The 17,854-nt window shown below is 34.5% G+C and overlaps 1 protein-coding gene across 1 annotated transcript in view; it reads left to right on the plus strand.

Moving 5' to 3' along the window:
- The window catches only part of LOC100377927 (uncharacterized), a 52,217-nt gene extending 35,294 nt beyond the window's left edge, over window positions 1-16,923 (plus strand). The window contains exons 6-12 of the mRNA XM_085490690.1: window positions 2,269-2,430; window positions 6,257-6,350; window positions 7,143-7,516; window positions 8,300-8,357; window positions 9,709-9,926; window positions 11,494-11,702; window positions 16,505-16,923. Of these exons, the coding sequence (XP_085346816.1) occupies window positions 2,269-2,430; window positions 6,257-6,350; window positions 7,143-7,516; window positions 8,300-8,357; window positions 9,709-9,926; window positions 11,494-11,702; window positions 16,505-16,697 (1,308 nt within the window). The 3' untranslated portion in view covers window positions 16,698-16,923. The remainder of the gene's footprint in view (window positions 1-2,268; window positions 2,431-6,256; window positions 6,351-7,142; window positions 7,517-8,299; window positions 8,358-9,708; window positions 9,927-11,493; window positions 11,703-16,504) is intronic.
- Window positions 16,924-17,854: the final 931 nt, after the last annotated feature.

The raw sequence follows: 17,854 nt of genomic DNA on the forward strand, positions 1-17,854 counted from the left end.
CTTTTAAATCGTTTTATTTTCCAAGTCAATATTCTATTTTACTAATACATTTTTTTTCTAACGCAATGGCGAAGAAAAGAAAGAAAGCGTTGACAGACGAGGCAAAGAAAAATCTGCCACTCAGTGTCGCACTCTGACACAGCAATTTTTTTTCAAACATCGGCCATTTTGTTTCACCATGAAAACCGTTTTATTAGATGTCTTATCAGAGACACTTGAAGGATTAGCTTGTTTGTAAACTGTCAGCGTGTACAGTGGGACAGTAATGTTTGTCAGAGGATTATCCCTCGTTGTTCGTTTGCATAACAATGGAAAACCCGAACGTTCCTGGAGTACGGACTCAAATGCCAGCAGTTTTCTTCATTTTTCACGCTCGAGCTTGAAATTATTCATTATCTGAAACTCTTTATGAGTTCTACGATATCAGTGGTTAATATGTTTGGCCATTTTTAGTGTATATTTATAATAATGCAGCAAATCTACAGTGTTTTATTAACCAAAACTGTTTTTCGCGTTTTTCTCGAGTTGAAGTTTTGATCGAGAACGACTCATTGGGACTGCCGCCAAATCAAGTGCGTTCGGACTAGGACATTCAAACTCGCAGTTATCGTTCAAAAGATAATGATGGTGCGAAATATGTCTGGGTTTTTAAAGAAAATGCTTTGTCACAGAATAATAGTCTGTTAAAGGTGCCAAGTATGAAATAATTTGGGGACAAAAAAACAAACCTGCATAGAAATCGGAATAATAGGTCTTTTGATTATCGGAGACGCATTTCAATGGACTTGATTACGGACAATGCATGACGTAAATTTCACCAGGAAATTCCGCAGTGTGCTCTCGCAATCGCGGACTTAGTCATTTTTACAAGGTTCGCCATTTTTGATGTCACGTGATAATTATGTAAACAATGTCTGTCCAGTTTGTGCGAACTTGCACCTCTATACTTAGTCTTTTGATATATATAACCTAAATTACTGTTCTGAACGAGACAACAGACAGAGAATGTTTTATTTAAAAACGTCACAAAACCTTCTCACTACCTTAATATACGTTGTGTTAAATTTCAGAATTCCTTAATTCCAATAAACTCACATACTTGGTTAATTGATATCAGCAATGTGATGAAGATGAGAACTTAGTAGTACATATGTGTTTATATTGAAGTGTATTCTGCTGTCTGGTTGCACATTTGTATAATCCTCAATAACTTATTTTTTTTAAACTTACAATCGCCTGCATTGCACCACTGCATCATGGGAAATGTACTTTGAATGGCCCACTTATTGTTTGTTGTATAAATAAAAATTATGCTACAGTAATAATTCTTTACGATAACGTCTGACGTATACCATCCATTGCCTGCCATTGTCACTTAAAATTTGGATTGAATAAACTATGATTGAATGTTTTGCATGATTTATTTATACATGTATGCTTAAATATTGTTCAACTAGCTAGTAAACTATTCTCAGGATGACATTCTACAAATATTCTTGATTATATGCAACAGAATAAAATAAATGGAATAAAATGTTTAAGTTGGGAACAAAAAGCTAGACCATTAAAATGATCCAATTCCCGATTCCTGAATTACCATCAGACAAGATTTAATTCTATTTGTGCATGCATAACGTTACCTAGCAACAAGCGAGATTAGAACAAAAATATAAAAAAAATTCAAGACACCAGTAGACGTGCAACGCAGAAGAAGTAGGCTGCATATCTGAAACATTTGCATGCTTGTTATTCTTGCTTAGGCAGAATAGTGTGCAAATTTTCAGAGGCTGGTACGAGTTGAAAGATGATGGCAGTTCTATTTCCGGGGAATTTGTACGTTGCGAATTGGAAACATTTATTTTTGGTGCACTGTGACTCTGTGTGTTCTGAACCTTCAAAATCTACCCTACCTTCCGGTTTGTTGACCCCAGGTCATGCGCTATGCACAAGTGCACAAAGGGTGAGTGTGCGAACGATATCAATTCAGGAGAATTGTATTGGTCATAAAAGTACCAGGATGTGTGACCTTAAGGCGGTCATGAAAGTACCAGGATGTGTGACCTTAAGGGGGTCATGAAAGTACCAGGATGTGTGACCTTAAGGGGGTCATGAAAGTACCAGGATGTGTGACTTTAAGGGGATCATGAAATTACCAGGATGTGTGACCTTGAAGAGATCATGAAAGCAACCTATTTGTGTGATGTTGTATATCCAAACTCAATTACTTAGTTATACATCAGCTGTAGTGCAATTTATTTATTTATTCAGGAACCAACTACTGGACTTGATTCAAGCATTGCGTACAGTTTAATTTGGTCTCTCAAGCAGTATGCTAGAAATGCTAATAAGACAGTGATCACATCAATTCACCAACCATCTAGTCAGATATTTCATCTTTTTGATAAAGTACACCTACTTCAAGATGGTGAGGTAAGGTTCCAGATTTAATTTAATTACTGTTGTCTTCTGGGGGTAAAATAGAATCATGTCACTGAACAACATTCATGTAGGCACAAATACATCTGCACACTCGTCTCAATATATCTGCACACTCGTCTCATTATATCTGCACACTCGTCTCATATCTGCACACTCGTCTCATTATATCTGCACATTCGTCTCATTATATCTGCACACTCGTCTCATTGTATCTGCACACTCGTCTCATTATATCTGCACACTCATCTCATTATATCTGCACACTCATCTCATTATATCTGCACACTCGTCTCATTATATCTGCACACTCGTCTCATTATATCTGCACACTCGTCTCATTATATCTGCACACTCGTCTCATTATATCTGCACACTCGTCTCATTATATCTGCACACTCGTCTCATTATAGCTGCACACTCGTCTCATTATATCTGCACACTCGTCTCATTATATCTGCACACTCATCTCATTATATCTGCACAGTCGTCTCATTATAGCTGCACACTCGTCTCATTATATCTGCACACTCGTCTCATTATATCTGCACACTCGTCTCATTATATCTGCACACTCGTCTCATTATATCTGCACACTCGTCTCATATCTGCACACTCGTCTCATTATATCTGCACACTCGTCTCATTATATCTGCACACTCATCTCATTATATCTGCACACTCGTCTCATATCTGCACACTCGTCTCATTATATCTGCACACTCGTCTCATTATATCTGCACACTCGTCTCATTATATCTGCACACTCGTCTCATTATATCTGCACACTCGTCTCATATCTGCACACTCGTCTCATTATATCTGCACAGTCGTCTCATTTTATCTGCACACTCATCTCATTTTATCTGCACACTCGTCTCATTTTATCTGCACACTCATCTCATTTTATCTGCACACTCATCTCATTATAGCTGCACACTCATCTCATTATATCTGCACAGTCGTCTCATTATATCTGCACACTCATCTCATTATATCTGCACACTCGTCTCATTATATCTGCACACTCGTCTCATTTTATCTGCACACTCATCTCATTATAGCTGCACACTCATCTCATTATATCTGCACACTCATTATATCTGCACACTCGTCTCATTTTATCTGCACACTCATCTCATTATATCTGCACACTCATCTCATATCTGCACACTCATTATATCTGCACACTCGTCTCATTTTATCTGCACACTCATCTCATTATATCTGCACACTCATCTCATTATATCTGCACACTCATTATATCTGCACACTCGTCTCATTTTATCTGCACACTCATCTCATTATATCTGCACACTCGTCTCATTATATCTGCACACTCATCTCATTATATCTGCACATTCGTCTCATTTTATCTGCACACTCATCTCATTTTATCTGCACACTCATCTCATTTTATCTGCACACTCGTCTCATTATATCTGCACACTCGTCTCATTATATCTGCACACTCGTCTCATTATAGCTGCACACTCATCTCATTTTATCTGCACACTCGTCTCATTATATCTGCACACTCGTCTCATTATATCTGCACACTCATCTCATTATATCTGCACAGTCGTCTCATTATATCTGCACACTCATCTCATTATATCTGCACACTCGTCTCATTATATCTGCACACTCGTCTCATTTTATCTGCACACTCATCTCATTTTATCTGCACACTCGTCTCATTTTATCTGCACACTCATCTCATTTTATCTGCACAGTCGTCTCATTATATCTGCACACTCATCTCATTATATCTGCACAGTCGTCTCATTATATCTGCACACTCATCTCATTATATCTGCACACTCGTCTCATTATATCTGCACACTCATCTCATTATATCTGCACAGTCGTCTCATTATAGCTGCACACTCATCTCATTTTATCTGCACACTCATCTCATTATATCTGCACACTCGTCTCATTACATCTGCACACTCGTCTCATTATAGCTGCACACTCGTCCCATTCTATACATCCTGTGCAACTGCATTGTAGAAAGTCTATGCATTCTGTCTGTATTGAATGAGGAGGCAGTATAGTGAGCAATCAATCGGATCAGAATAAATTGTGAATCTAATCTATGTAAAGTGTTAATCCATGGATTTTTCATTTGAATGTACAACTTCCCTTGATAAACAATTCATAATAAAAAGATTAATGAGCTTAGACTACATCCATTAGACTGGAGTTATATTTCCTTGGTGAAAAGTAATCATAGATTACTTTTAATAAATTTAAATGATTCCTGTGTTTATATTTAAATTAAACTTAAGTCATCCCTATTACTTAATTTTACAGCAGAAACATATGGAGTTACTGATATGGATTGGGAGATACAGTAGTTAAAACATAAAGAAGTATGCCCTCTGTGGCAAATAATGAAAATGTTTTATAGTGCTGACTATGGTTGGGATGTTACTAATGCATGATATGGAATATCTTACACAAAAATATTTAGGAACTAAAATTTTGATGACCTTTTTTAGCTCCGCTGTCGACGAAGTCGAGCAGAGCTTATAGTATTACTGATTGTCCGTCAGCGTCCGTCGTCGCCGTCGTCAACTTTACATTTACATTATTAAATTTACAAACTGTATAGCTGTGAAACTTTCTAGGAAGGTACCTTGGGTGGTTCTCTCTCAGATTTAATCTTTTCGTGTGGATATGTTCAATTGTCTTATTTATAGACAATATTTTTGTCATTTTTAGTCAAAAATGCTATTTTCGACTTCTTCTTGAAAACTGCTAGCCAGAATGCTTTGATACTTGGTATGTAGGTACCTTGGGTAGACCCCTCTCGGATTTGTTCATTTTGTGATGATATCTTTAATTCTCTAATTTTGGTGAATATTTTTGTCATTTTTGGTAAAAAGAGATATTTTCGACTTCTTGTTAAAAACCCCAAGTCCGATTGCTTAGATATTACATATGTAAGTACTACATGTGGACCAGTCTCAGATTTGTTCATTTCATGATGATATCTTTAATTCTCTGATTTTGATGAATATTTTTGTCATTTTTGGTAAAAAGAGATATTTTCGACTTCTTGTTAAAAACTCCAAGTCCGATTGCTTAGATATTACATATATAGGTACTACCGGTACATGTGGACCTCTCTCAGATTTGTTCATTTCATGATGATATCTTTAATTCTCTAATTTTGATAAATATTTTTGTCATTTTTGGTAAAAAGAGATATTTTCGACTTCTTGTTAAAAACCCCAAGTTCAATTGCTTAGATATTACATATATAGGTACTACATGTGGACCTCTCTCAGATTTGTTCATTTCATGATGATATCTTTAATTCTCTAATTTTGATGAATATTTTTGTCATTTTTGGTAAAAAGTGATATTTTCGTCTTTTCTCTAGACATAATAGGACTATGATGCACACAATTTTGTATTCATATCACATTCAAAATGGCCGACTATTGGCCATTTTATTTCATCTTAGACTCGCTCTGACCGATCAACCTTATACATCATATGTCGCACATATGCACATGTATTTGTTTGATCATCTAATTCAAGATGGCAGAATGGCAGTCATTTCAACGTTAAAAATTCAACAATCAAACTTTTACTGCCATTTTAGAAGTGGACCTCATATGCATGAAAACATTTTTAAGTTCATACTCTTGATGACCTTGATGAATATCATTTCGTTTTGTTTTTTCAATAAGATTAAAAATGGAGAACTAACAGCCTTTTTATTTTAATAATTGATAATAATATTAATTCCCAGGGATTATGTAATACAATTACATGTTGATTTTTTCATAACTTTTTTTTTTAGACTGCTTATTTTGGTCATGTAAAGAATATAATGGACTATTTTAGCCGTATTGGTTTGACATGTGTAGAACATTATAATCCAGCAGATTTTGTTAGTAAGTATTCTCAATTGGGCTTCCTGTAATTGGTGGATTTGATTGTGCTGCCTTTCTCCACCTTCTAGTTTTCAACTTCAGATCATAGCTTTGTAACATCGTCTGCTGAAAGCCTCCAGAGATGAATAAGAAAAAACAGCGTCAGCAGGTGGTAACCATGGTAGTTGAGTCATAGCATGATGCATGTACATGTACATGTTTGTTTCAAGCTTCATTATGATTGGACTGGTCACCTTAAGAATGGTACTTATTCAAAATGTGTAAATGGTATTTTTTCAAGGTTTCCTCTATCTGACTTGCAACATTTCCAAAATGGGTCACATAAATTGTTTACACAATTAATTAATTCGTATAATCAATGGTAACTAAGGGACGACCTCAAAAAGTTTACAACCTACAAAAACTATTTTATTTTTCAATGAATTCAAAAAAATTTTGAGGTATTTGTAGTTTGTTTTTTTCTATCCAATCATGGACAGAAATAACAGAAAATGAAAAAACAAACATCTAAGACGAGAAAATGGTTTGGCCCGAGTGTAAATATGTGCGTCAAATGAGGTGCATTTGTAAAGTCGTTTTACACCCACCCGACAACCAACTGCTATGCTACTGTCCTATTATCAATTTGTATTTAATGGTGAATGTAGTCTGACGCCATGGTCAATATTTATCAATTAAGTTTCAGTGGGGGGTAGGGGGTTTGGGAAAAAACTAAATGAATTAAGTTTTTTATCCTACATTGAACTTTTGATGTTGTCCCTAATGTGTATAATGTTCAACGTTCAATTTTAGTGGAAAAGCTTAAAGGCACAGAAGATGAAATCCGCTGTATCAAGGAAGAAGGGAAAAAAGCTTCATGGGATTTACTGGAAGATATTAAACAAACAAACCCGTTGACAGATTCATTATCTCAAGGCAAAAACATTGACTCCATAAATATTGATATTATTCCTGATGAAGAAGTTCTTGATTCCAAGAAAAAAAAATGGCCTACAAACTTTCTTGAACAGTACAGGATTCTGACTGTGAGGTGTTTCAAACAAGCTAAGAGTACAATACTGACTAAATCTAATTACATAGAATGTATAATGGTATCTATTATGTTTTCACTAATATGGTGGCAGTTGGGCTTTGAAGAGGAGGATATAATAAGTAGAATGGGACTGGTAAGTACTTTTATTGCTCCCAGCTAACACAAGTGTGCAGATATAATGGGACGAGTGTGCAGATGTAATGAGACGAGTGTGCAGATGTAATGAGACGAGTGTGCAGATATAATGAGACGAGTGTGCAGATGTAATGAAACGAGTGTGCAGATATAATGAGACGAGTGTGCAGATGTAATGAGACGAGTGTGCAGATACAATGAGACGAGTGTGCAGATACAATGAGACGAGTGTGCAGATACAATGAGACGAGTGTGCAGATACAATGAGACGAGTGTGCAGATATAATGAGACGAGTGTGCAGATATAATGAGACTAGTGTGCAGATGTAATGAGACGAGTGTGCAGATGTAATGAGATGAGTGTGCAGATATGAGATGAGTGTGCAGATATAATGAGACGAGTGTGCAAATATAATGAGACAAGTGTGCAGATATAATGAGACGAGTGTGCAGATATAATGAGACGAGTGTGCAGATATAATGAGACGAGTGTGCAGATATAATGAGACGAGTGCAGATATAATGAGACGAGTGTGCCGATATGAGACGAGTGTGCATACATAAGATAGTGTGCAGATGTAATGAGACAAGTGCACATTTTTCATGAGTTTTGCATACTTAATGAGTTGAATGTGTATACTTATAATAAAATGGGTGTTCATACATACATGTAATGTGCATACATTTGGCACATATTGTACAACTGACTTTACACTTCTTATTAGACTTGAATGCATACACAGTTCTTGACAATTAAGAGATTAATTTCCTTGCGTTTCAGTTCGTATTTTATCTTGTGTATTGGTGTTTTGCAATAGCATTGATTGCAGTAATAGTTTGTAAGTATAACTTTTCTTTAACACAGTTCTTTTTTTTATGCGCATGTGGTTCTCAATACATTGAATTCTAAAATGCTGCAAAACAAAAATGTATAGAATTTAAATTCTTTAAAAGGCCTGTCATTATTGACTAGAAAAAAACGGATGGGATCTGATACACCATATACACAACAGTACTACTTTCTGCCCACCCTCCCATTCACTTTCGTTTTTCATTTGCTTTTTTCCTCTCACTTTGCAACTGCTTTGACCGGATAATTTCAACTTTATTTCCAAACGCACACACCCATAATAGGTGATTTTCCGTTTCGATCTTGCATATTGCTTGAAATGCACGTCCGTCTGTCTGTCACAAAATTAAGCAATTTGATTTTGAATTTATGATGCTTTTTTATAGCTCAATGTCGTAATGGCGATCCTTGAGAGGGGAATATTGTGTTGAGATACCCCTACTTCATAGAAATTAATCATTATCAAATGTGTATAACACATTATTAAGCGTTGAAATACCGAAAAATTTGACAAACCCTGTGTGATGTCATTGCCATAATATATTAAAATATAAACTCAGTGGATGTGATTAGTTTTGGATGGAAATTCATGCATATTGTCTACATGAATCACAAATTTTAGCAATATACAAAGGTTACCTTGAAGAATAATTAATGAAATTGTGAACATAAACATGACGATACTAGGGTTAAACCAAAATCTTGTCTAATTCGCTCTTGGTGGAAATACATTTACCTAATTTGCATACTAATTAATTTTCAGCTCATTATAACATTTAAAATATTTCCTGCAATATTTCTGTTAATGTTACCAATTCCAATACTTTAGACCACGTAGACAATTTCTGGTTAACTGCAAGATCCCTGCATCAAGTATTTATCAAAGATAAAAACAGGACAGAGATCATACATGTAGTATCAGCGTTATATCATCATGTAGGATTTAACAAACACGTGTCTTTAATAATATGCTATACACAATTAATGATGGTCAAATTTGATGAAGTAATGATATCTCATCATATTCCCTTTTGTGCTATAAAAAAAGAATAATTCAAAATCATTCAATTTTTGCTGCATCTTAACGGAAAATCATCTATTGCTTTCATAATGTGCATCTAAAAAAGCAGAGCTATTTCAGCTGACAGGCTCCTTGTTTGATAGGTTAATCTTAAATTTTTAATTCATTTTAGATTACATGTATTATTCATTTCATGTTGTTAATACCCTCAACCTTCAGTGCGCTTAAACTTTCTTCGACAGGTTGTCTGATTCTAAAAATACTTCACATTTTGAAAGCGAATATTTATATTTAATAAAAGCAAAATATGTATTTTCAGTTCCGTCGGAGAAAATAGTGATGTTCAAGGAACGTTCAGCTGGCATGTATCGGTTATCAGCTTTTTACCTTTCTAAGAACACAAGTGAACTGCCATTGCTGATTATACTACCAATCATTTCAACTCTGATTGTTTATTGGAGCACTGGTCTCAACCAATCCGCTTCAGCGTTCTTTTCCTTTATGGCACTGTTGCTTCTAACTGTGTTTGCTGGCCAGGTAAGAAGAAATTATAAACTTACTTTGTTGAATATTGTAAAATATTAGAATTATAATTTGTTTGTCATTTTTGTTTTGGTTGCTTGGTTTTTTGTTTTGGTTTCTTGTTTTTATTTCCCGTGTGTGAAGCACACAATAGGAGTCTTTGCAGTTAGTGTGTCTGTATGGGTGCATGTGTGGTACCAACGTTGTGACGACTTCAATTTAACTTTACACCGACTTGTGATGACAGGACCTACATTGTGACGACCCTAACTATTTTCATAATTTATATTAATATTTAATCAAATTTAAGTCGAGTTTGCATAGCTTAGGTTTAGTAAAGGGGGAAGATATGGTTCAATTTATGTTAATATTAGTATAATTGTACCATACCTACTACCTTTACTAAACCTAAGCTTCGCAAACATTTCTATGTTCATGCAGTCACAGGATATTCAACTTTTATTTAATTAAACTTATTAATTAAACGCAATTCTACTTTGATTTGTATTGTAATTGAGTTCAATTAAACTCTAATTAATATGTAACCCTATATAGGAACGCGTTTTAATCGAGTTCATATCGCAACTATATTAAAAGTTAATTCAACTATATTGAAAGTTAATCCAATGTGTGTCGTTACAACGACGGTTTGATGTGTGTGTCCATCTGTTCCACTGATATCTCAATAACCATTCTCTGGTTTTTGATGAAAATTAGTGCACAGGGCTAATGCGCAGATTTGATTAGGTTTCGGTGAAAATCCTTGCTTATTAATTACTTAATTTGCATGATATTAACTGATTTTTAGCTGTTCAATGACTGTTCCACTGATATCTATGCTGTATTTGATCTAGTAGAAACACATGTGCTTACTTGTACAAGTAAGACAAGTCTATGGTGAAAAGATATTTCTGTGATTTTGCTTTATGTGTATTGAAGATGTGCTTTTAATATTAAAAATTATTAAATACAGTATTCCTTATTTGTACTTCATGCCTCGAATACCTTCAGCACACAAGAGTTCTTTCTAAGCTTTCCATGATAGATATTAAGCTTACTACTCTTAAAATGTGCACACAGGAACACATACAGGATGTTGAAATGTTCTTCAGCTTGTAGAATTTTATAAAAGAATTTGTTTGGTGAAGTTAAAAATGAGAAGAAGTCTACTAGCAGTTAATGTATGCAAGGTTCAGACTGTGCTGTCTGTATCGTATATTCATGAAAAACAAGGTTTCTAGGCTAGGTTATTTTCTGAGTCAGAAAATTTTACTGGAGTATGCCAGTCACAATGAATTTTGTGAAATTTCTTCCATTGTAAAAAGAAAATACTGTAGAATACTTTATATTAGCTGGAATTAATTTTTGCTGAAAAGGCTTTTTGGCTGTTTTGTATGGAATTTATTTTCACTGATTTCTGACAAGTTGAATGTAAAGTATAGGAAAAAAGGTATATTCGCTGGATTTTATTTTCACAGAATCATTCCTTAAGCGAAAATTAATTCCAAGTGAACATGAAGTATTTTACAGTTACTGTAACAGACTTTCATTAATTCTGAACTATATTTGCTTTATTTTGCAGGCACTTGGCCAAGCAATAAGTATAGCATGGTTAGATTTTGAGAAATCGTTATCCACTACTGCTATAATAATCCTATTCTCTTTGATGCTGAGTGGTTTCTATATTGATGATTTTCCAGTCTGGCTTGAGTGGACAAAATACACGTCTTTCCTCTATTATTCCTACAATGCATTGCTGATAATTGAGTTTACCGACAATGGACCATTCAGGTAACTATGACAACCAATCTGAATACTGCATATTATTGGATACATGTTTTACATGTGTTCAAAATACATTGATCTCAGGACAGGAATTCAAGAGTACTGTTCTAATTCATGAGTACACATTGTAATGACATGTGGTTATAAAATCACCAAGCAAGGTACAAGGCGAAGATGTTTAAATCTGAATATATTCATTGTAACCAGTGTGCTTTAATATTAACAAAAGTGTGCATCGATAAATTAATTCACTGTTGCTATGACAAATAATCGAACAGTACTAATAATATAATAACTTTATTACACAACTAAATCATCAGAGGATTTAGTAACTTAAAGGTAAAGAGAATAACAAGACATAAATAAACAAATGTAATAAAAACAAACAATAAAACTGAAAAAATACCGACTAAAGAAATATCAAAATAAAAACTTCACTATTCTAGCAACTTTTAATCAGGGGATTTAAAGATAGTATCTTTAAGGTATAGTGAAAGGACTTTTGCATTTTTCATTACCTCAAGAAAAATATCATCTGATGATTTAATTTAGACTTGAGATCACAATCTTCAAAACGTCTTTTCCTTTCACTTTTAAAGGAAGGACATTTAAAGATAAAATCTGACTATACTATTAAAATGTGTCTTCATTTTACATAAACAACGCAAACTGTTGATTACCTGTTGGGTTGGGTTTGGTAGTCTGTCATTTCATGTTAATTCAGTGGAACTATCACGCTCAAATACATCACTTATTTTATGTATGACAAAACTGTCACTCAGCAAATTTCAACAAAACTTGAACTCCATTTTTAGCTTCGATGACAGAGAAGAGCTGTTATTATCTGTTATCCGTCAACAATTCTATTTTTGACTTCTTCTTGAAAACTCAAAAACTACTTTTGATACTTGGTATGCAGATACCTTGGGTGGGTCATGTTAGGTTTTTTAGCTGGAATATAAAATCCAAGTGTAGAGACAATGGCAATAAAAGATTACGGGAAAGGGGGCAAGAAAAGTATGTATTGAATGCTAACTACATTGCAGTGTTCTCCCCAGAATATCTGGTCCGATACTGTTCCTTTTGAATATAGATGGAAAAGATATATAATGCAAGATATATATAATAATTAGTGATTCACTACTATTGGGTTAAAAAATTATTTACGATCGTTCAAAATTAATATAGTGGTCATGGCTGTCGGTTCAACCCAGGACTGACCTTCACCGCTATTGCGATGCCACGAGCCGAAAAACCGAAAGCTGAATTCCCCGCGTTTAGCGGATTCAATTCAAAGTGGCTACACTTTATCCATTGATTAGGCATACACTTGACAGCAACGGCAAGGAAGATATAAATTTTCTATTTTATGCATTTTGGCTACACAACGTGACAGAAAGTCCTTCTATGTTATCTATTATTTGTAAACAATCTATATGTATTTGCACACGACTCCCAGTGTCTTCTCCTCGAGCAGACAGTAATGTTTCACATTCGTTTTTCCAGTTTTAATCTTTCTCAAATGTTTATTTTTGTTTGATATTTTTAAACAAAATATGCAGTCATTAAATAATTAGTAAATATGCAAGCTTTTTTATTTTTTCCTAACAAGGACAAGGAAGGCAAAATGGTGGTAGGGGTCGATCGCGATCTTCGATTTGTATCAAAAGCACGACTCACAAATGAGGTATTTCTTCGAACGATAATTTGATAGCAACTAAACAAATTTCAATCGTTGGCGTGTGTAAGGGCTGAAAAACAGTGAATAATTCAAACATTATTCAAAGACACAATAATTTGGACATATAAACACTATCGACTGTCCAAAAAGCTATTGATTTAATGAATTTATAATTTTATTTTGTTAATTTATAATTATGATGATAACAAATATGGTTTAATAATACAAAATAACCTGAAACTTCATTACAGTTGTCTTTACAGTTGACTTGAAAAACGTTCATGTTTCCCCTTTCATTAATGTTTGTTGATGAATAACATGCATATATATTAGTCATAATCAAATTGTAATTTAAGTTCGAAACTTTTTTCATCCAAATTGCGAACAGTAAACATGGCAAGACATCTCATCTGTGCGTGCACTCCCTGTCAAGTGACATATTTGGTCCAAATTTCACATCGTGACTTGTGTAACGAAAACAGTAGTGCTTGGTGCAGCAAATATTCGACTTTAATTATTACATGTTTTGTTTTACTTTTATAGTGTACATTAAATATATAGTTAATGCAATAATTAGGCATTTTGGATTCTCAAAAATAATTATTTTATTGTTAATGTTTTGTACTAATTTTTATATATTTAATGAAATAAATATTTTTACTAGCAACTAAATTGTTTTGTCACTCTATAATAAATAGGTGAAACCTGATACCAGTAATACTAGTAAAACTTTTGCCACCTTACTCCACCAGTCACTGTCCTGAGGTTGCCTCACCTGGCCTCTTAAACTGAAGAAAATTTTAATAAAGATGTGCACATCTGACAAACCACAATGACATTGACCTAAATTTGATAATCAAACTGTAGAACAGCCCCCTGTCCTGAACATGTGAATATTAAATACTAGTAACATTTAAACGCCGCTTTTAACGCACTTGCCCTCGTCCTGACCCGGCGCGTTCACCTATTTCAACAAAAAGTCAATTTATTTCCACGCGGCTGTCATTTATTTAGTAACTATATATAGTCTAATGTTTAGAATGTCAGAATATGTTCTCTTTTATTTTAATTTTGAAAGTTTTACTTAGACGATCGATGAAATAAAACAGTGTAGTGACGTGCCTAGTAACCTGCTAAATAACGAGATAATTCCGACGTCAAATTCTATTTTGTTCAGCGACAGTGTACAAACGTGCGCCGGTGTCGGTGACGGTTACCAGCTACACCAGAACGGACATATTTCGCATCTAACTCAACCCCATGCAACAAAAATTGATACTATGTGTTCATTATGGTCCATTCTTCCTCAACGAACAAGTACATATGTGACAATTTAGTCAAAGACGAGAAAACTGCACAAGAAATTTGCCTTATTTACACGGATCGGCAATGCAAGCTGCCATGCGACTTCCCCTTCTGATGTCACAAGGGAAATATCTGTATGCAAATGAGAAGCTAATGAGGAGCCTCGTTTTAAAATACACAAAAATAAAGTTGCCGTAGACTGAGTTTAAAACACATTTTTCACTTAAAAAAAATAATTCATGCTTAGAAACATAAAAATTATTAATATTTATGTATCAAATGATAATTTTAGGCGTGAAAATAGCAGCCATTTCACAGGCACTTTAACCTTGAATTGACATTTTCCCTCAAAATGTGCACAACACACCAATAAAAAAACAAACTCTAATTGCCCATGCAAATAAGAACAATATTTGTGACTTGTCTTTGTATTAGCTATATTCAACTTGTTGGGCATTTTCCCTTTTATTTCTGATATATTAATCAGACAGTAATGTTCATGTAATCTGAATTACTCAATGGCAAAGAACAAATTGGCGGCAAAAGAAAATAAAAAGTTAGTTTTATTCTGTTGAATCTAAAATTACATTTCTGGCATACAGCACTTAAGCTTGAGGGAAAAAACAAAATAAACGAACCTAAAACAGAACCTCTGACAAATCGATAAAGAGCACTCAAAAAAACAAAAACAAAACGTGATACTAATACTAAGCGATAGAAAAGCGAGCTGGCCTGACCACGAAAAAAACACAGCCATTATCACCATTGTTGTGAAAGCAGCCGTTTTCATAGTTCAATGAAACTTGTCTTGTAACAAATTATTTTCAAAACAAAGAAAGTGCCACAATGAGCTATTATTATTGACTGGTGGCAACTGCATATAAACAACAATGCAATTGTTATTTGCTCGATTTTAATTCAGAAAGAACCATTCCAAGTGAAACATTCTAATTGTCAAAGTTTATGAGTTTCTTGCATGTTGTACTGTAATCAGAATTACAAATAATTGGTAGTCGTGTTGATTTTATTTCATTTGTCCCTTGAACATGCTTGAGCTGTGAAAGGTACAAAGGTAACATAATAGGACTTGAACTTAACAGGGTACCTTGATGCACTGTTTTTATATGCTAAAGCAAAATGTTATCCTTGAAAGATGGATGCCCCTTACTTCCAAAGTAAGGTTCTGCAATAGTATATATGTACATTTCTTTTTCATTTTGAACTCTGACAAACTGGTAGCCATTTTAGTCCCAAAAAACAATTGAACATGTCAATCATTTCTTTGGCATTGTGGATTTTATCAAACTTAGTTTGAATATTACAGATTATATGGTTTTGATGCACGTCTGCATTGTAATTTACCGGTAATTTAAAATGCTGACTTGTGACAATTTTCATACTTATAATCATATTATAATCTACATCTGTTATTGTTTTTAATTGACCAAGTAAATAAAAACTTGATAGGGAATATGTCATCGGCCATTATCTAAATCATGATTAACATTTTCCCCCAAATTGCAACTGTGACAATAAAGGGCGGCAGTTGTCGTGCCGCGTCCTGTTCGATATGGGACTCATAGCGACGTACACAAAGCATGTAAAATATATTGTTTATTTACATGAAAATTGAACACACGCTGCGCGACGACCACCATGACTTGTTTATTAGTTATAGCAGAGTGAGTGTTAGCCGTGCATGTGCTAGATAACAATAACATGCGCTAAAAATGTAAATGCTCAATAGCTAGACACTTATTTGTAAACTGCGGCATGCACAGGGGACGATTCTCCACTTTAAATCTTTTTTTTTCCATTTCAGGTGCACCCTTGATTATTCTATTTATGAAGAATGTCAAAATAACAGTACATATATTTCATCATCATCTATTCTACAAGAAGCGAATGTTCATCTTCCTCTCTGGCTGAACTATCTATTTCTTGTTGTCTATATGTTAACATTCAAGATTTTGGGATACGTTATCCTCAGATTTTGGAGAAAACCAACGTTTTAGTTATTTGTTTACTGACTCGCCACATATTACAAAAACAAAATGTTTACATTTTGCGAGTACATTATTTTATTTTTCTCATTGTAAAACATTGTGACTGAGAAATGGAGAATTTATAAACAATTTTTTATTTTTCCTCAAGAAAGTATTGTTTACCTGGTTGTTTTTTGAGTGTCTTTGTTTATTTATAGAGTGAGTACTGCAAATAAATGTCTAGTTACACATGCAAGATGCTGATCATAAATATATCTAAACAACATGTCGATGAGTTGCGATTAGAAATAAAATGGCAGCCATTTTTGTTCCAACAAACTCGTAGGTTTTTCTAGCCTGACAAAGTCGGGTGAGTTGCGCCCTCCGCATGCCTGACAGAACGATGTAGTTTGTCACATAATGTCTGATTGATCAAGAGTTCCAATATTGTTTTCACAAGGTGTAGTTTTGCTGCACAGCACAGTGACTCTTACTTACTGCAGTCGCATGTTGTCCACATTCACTACGTTCAATTACCCACATAGACTCTAGTCAGTCAAAATGACTACATGTATTTTGAAGTGCAGGCATTAATCTGCGATTCAGCCAATGACAGATAGAAATCTAGGTAGCTCCATGACCTCAAGATTTTCCTTCACGTCACGAACCACGCCGCCGAGGCAATGAGGCGCCGCCATCTTGTCCTCCTAATCACTCTGGTTTTTCTCTGCGCCAAGTATGTGCTTGATAAAATCGGTGTGATCAATCATCCATTCGGCCATCTTGAATCAGATCGTGAAACAAATTGACGTGCATATGTATAATATCATGTATGATGTATGTATGAAGTTTGATTGTGATTGGTCCAGGCATTTCTAAGATACAGGTCCGGACGCACGCACATATGCACGCACGCACACACACACGGAGGTCAAAACACAAGTCCCCGTTTTCGAACTGCGTCCGAACGGGGACTAATAAGAAGGTTTAATAAAGTTCTTGTTGATCTTATATATGATGGAATATCATTAGACGAGTAATTTCCCATGCAAAAAAATCCCCAAAATTTAAACCCTGGGAGTTATTTATCAAAACCTACCACTTGGTGGCGCCCTATACCCAGACAATTAGTTGTAGAAAGTGGCAACATACACACTCAGCATAACACCAAATTAGATGGTAGACAA

This window comes from Saccoglossus kowalevskii, chromosome 15, assembly GCF_978046115.1.
Source record: "Saccoglossus kowalevskii chromosome 15, keSacKowa6.1, whole genome shotgun sequence".
In the NCBI taxonomy this organism is placed as follows: Eukaryota; Metazoa; Hemichordata; class Enteropneusta; family Harrimaniidae; genus Saccoglossus; species Saccoglossus kowalevskii.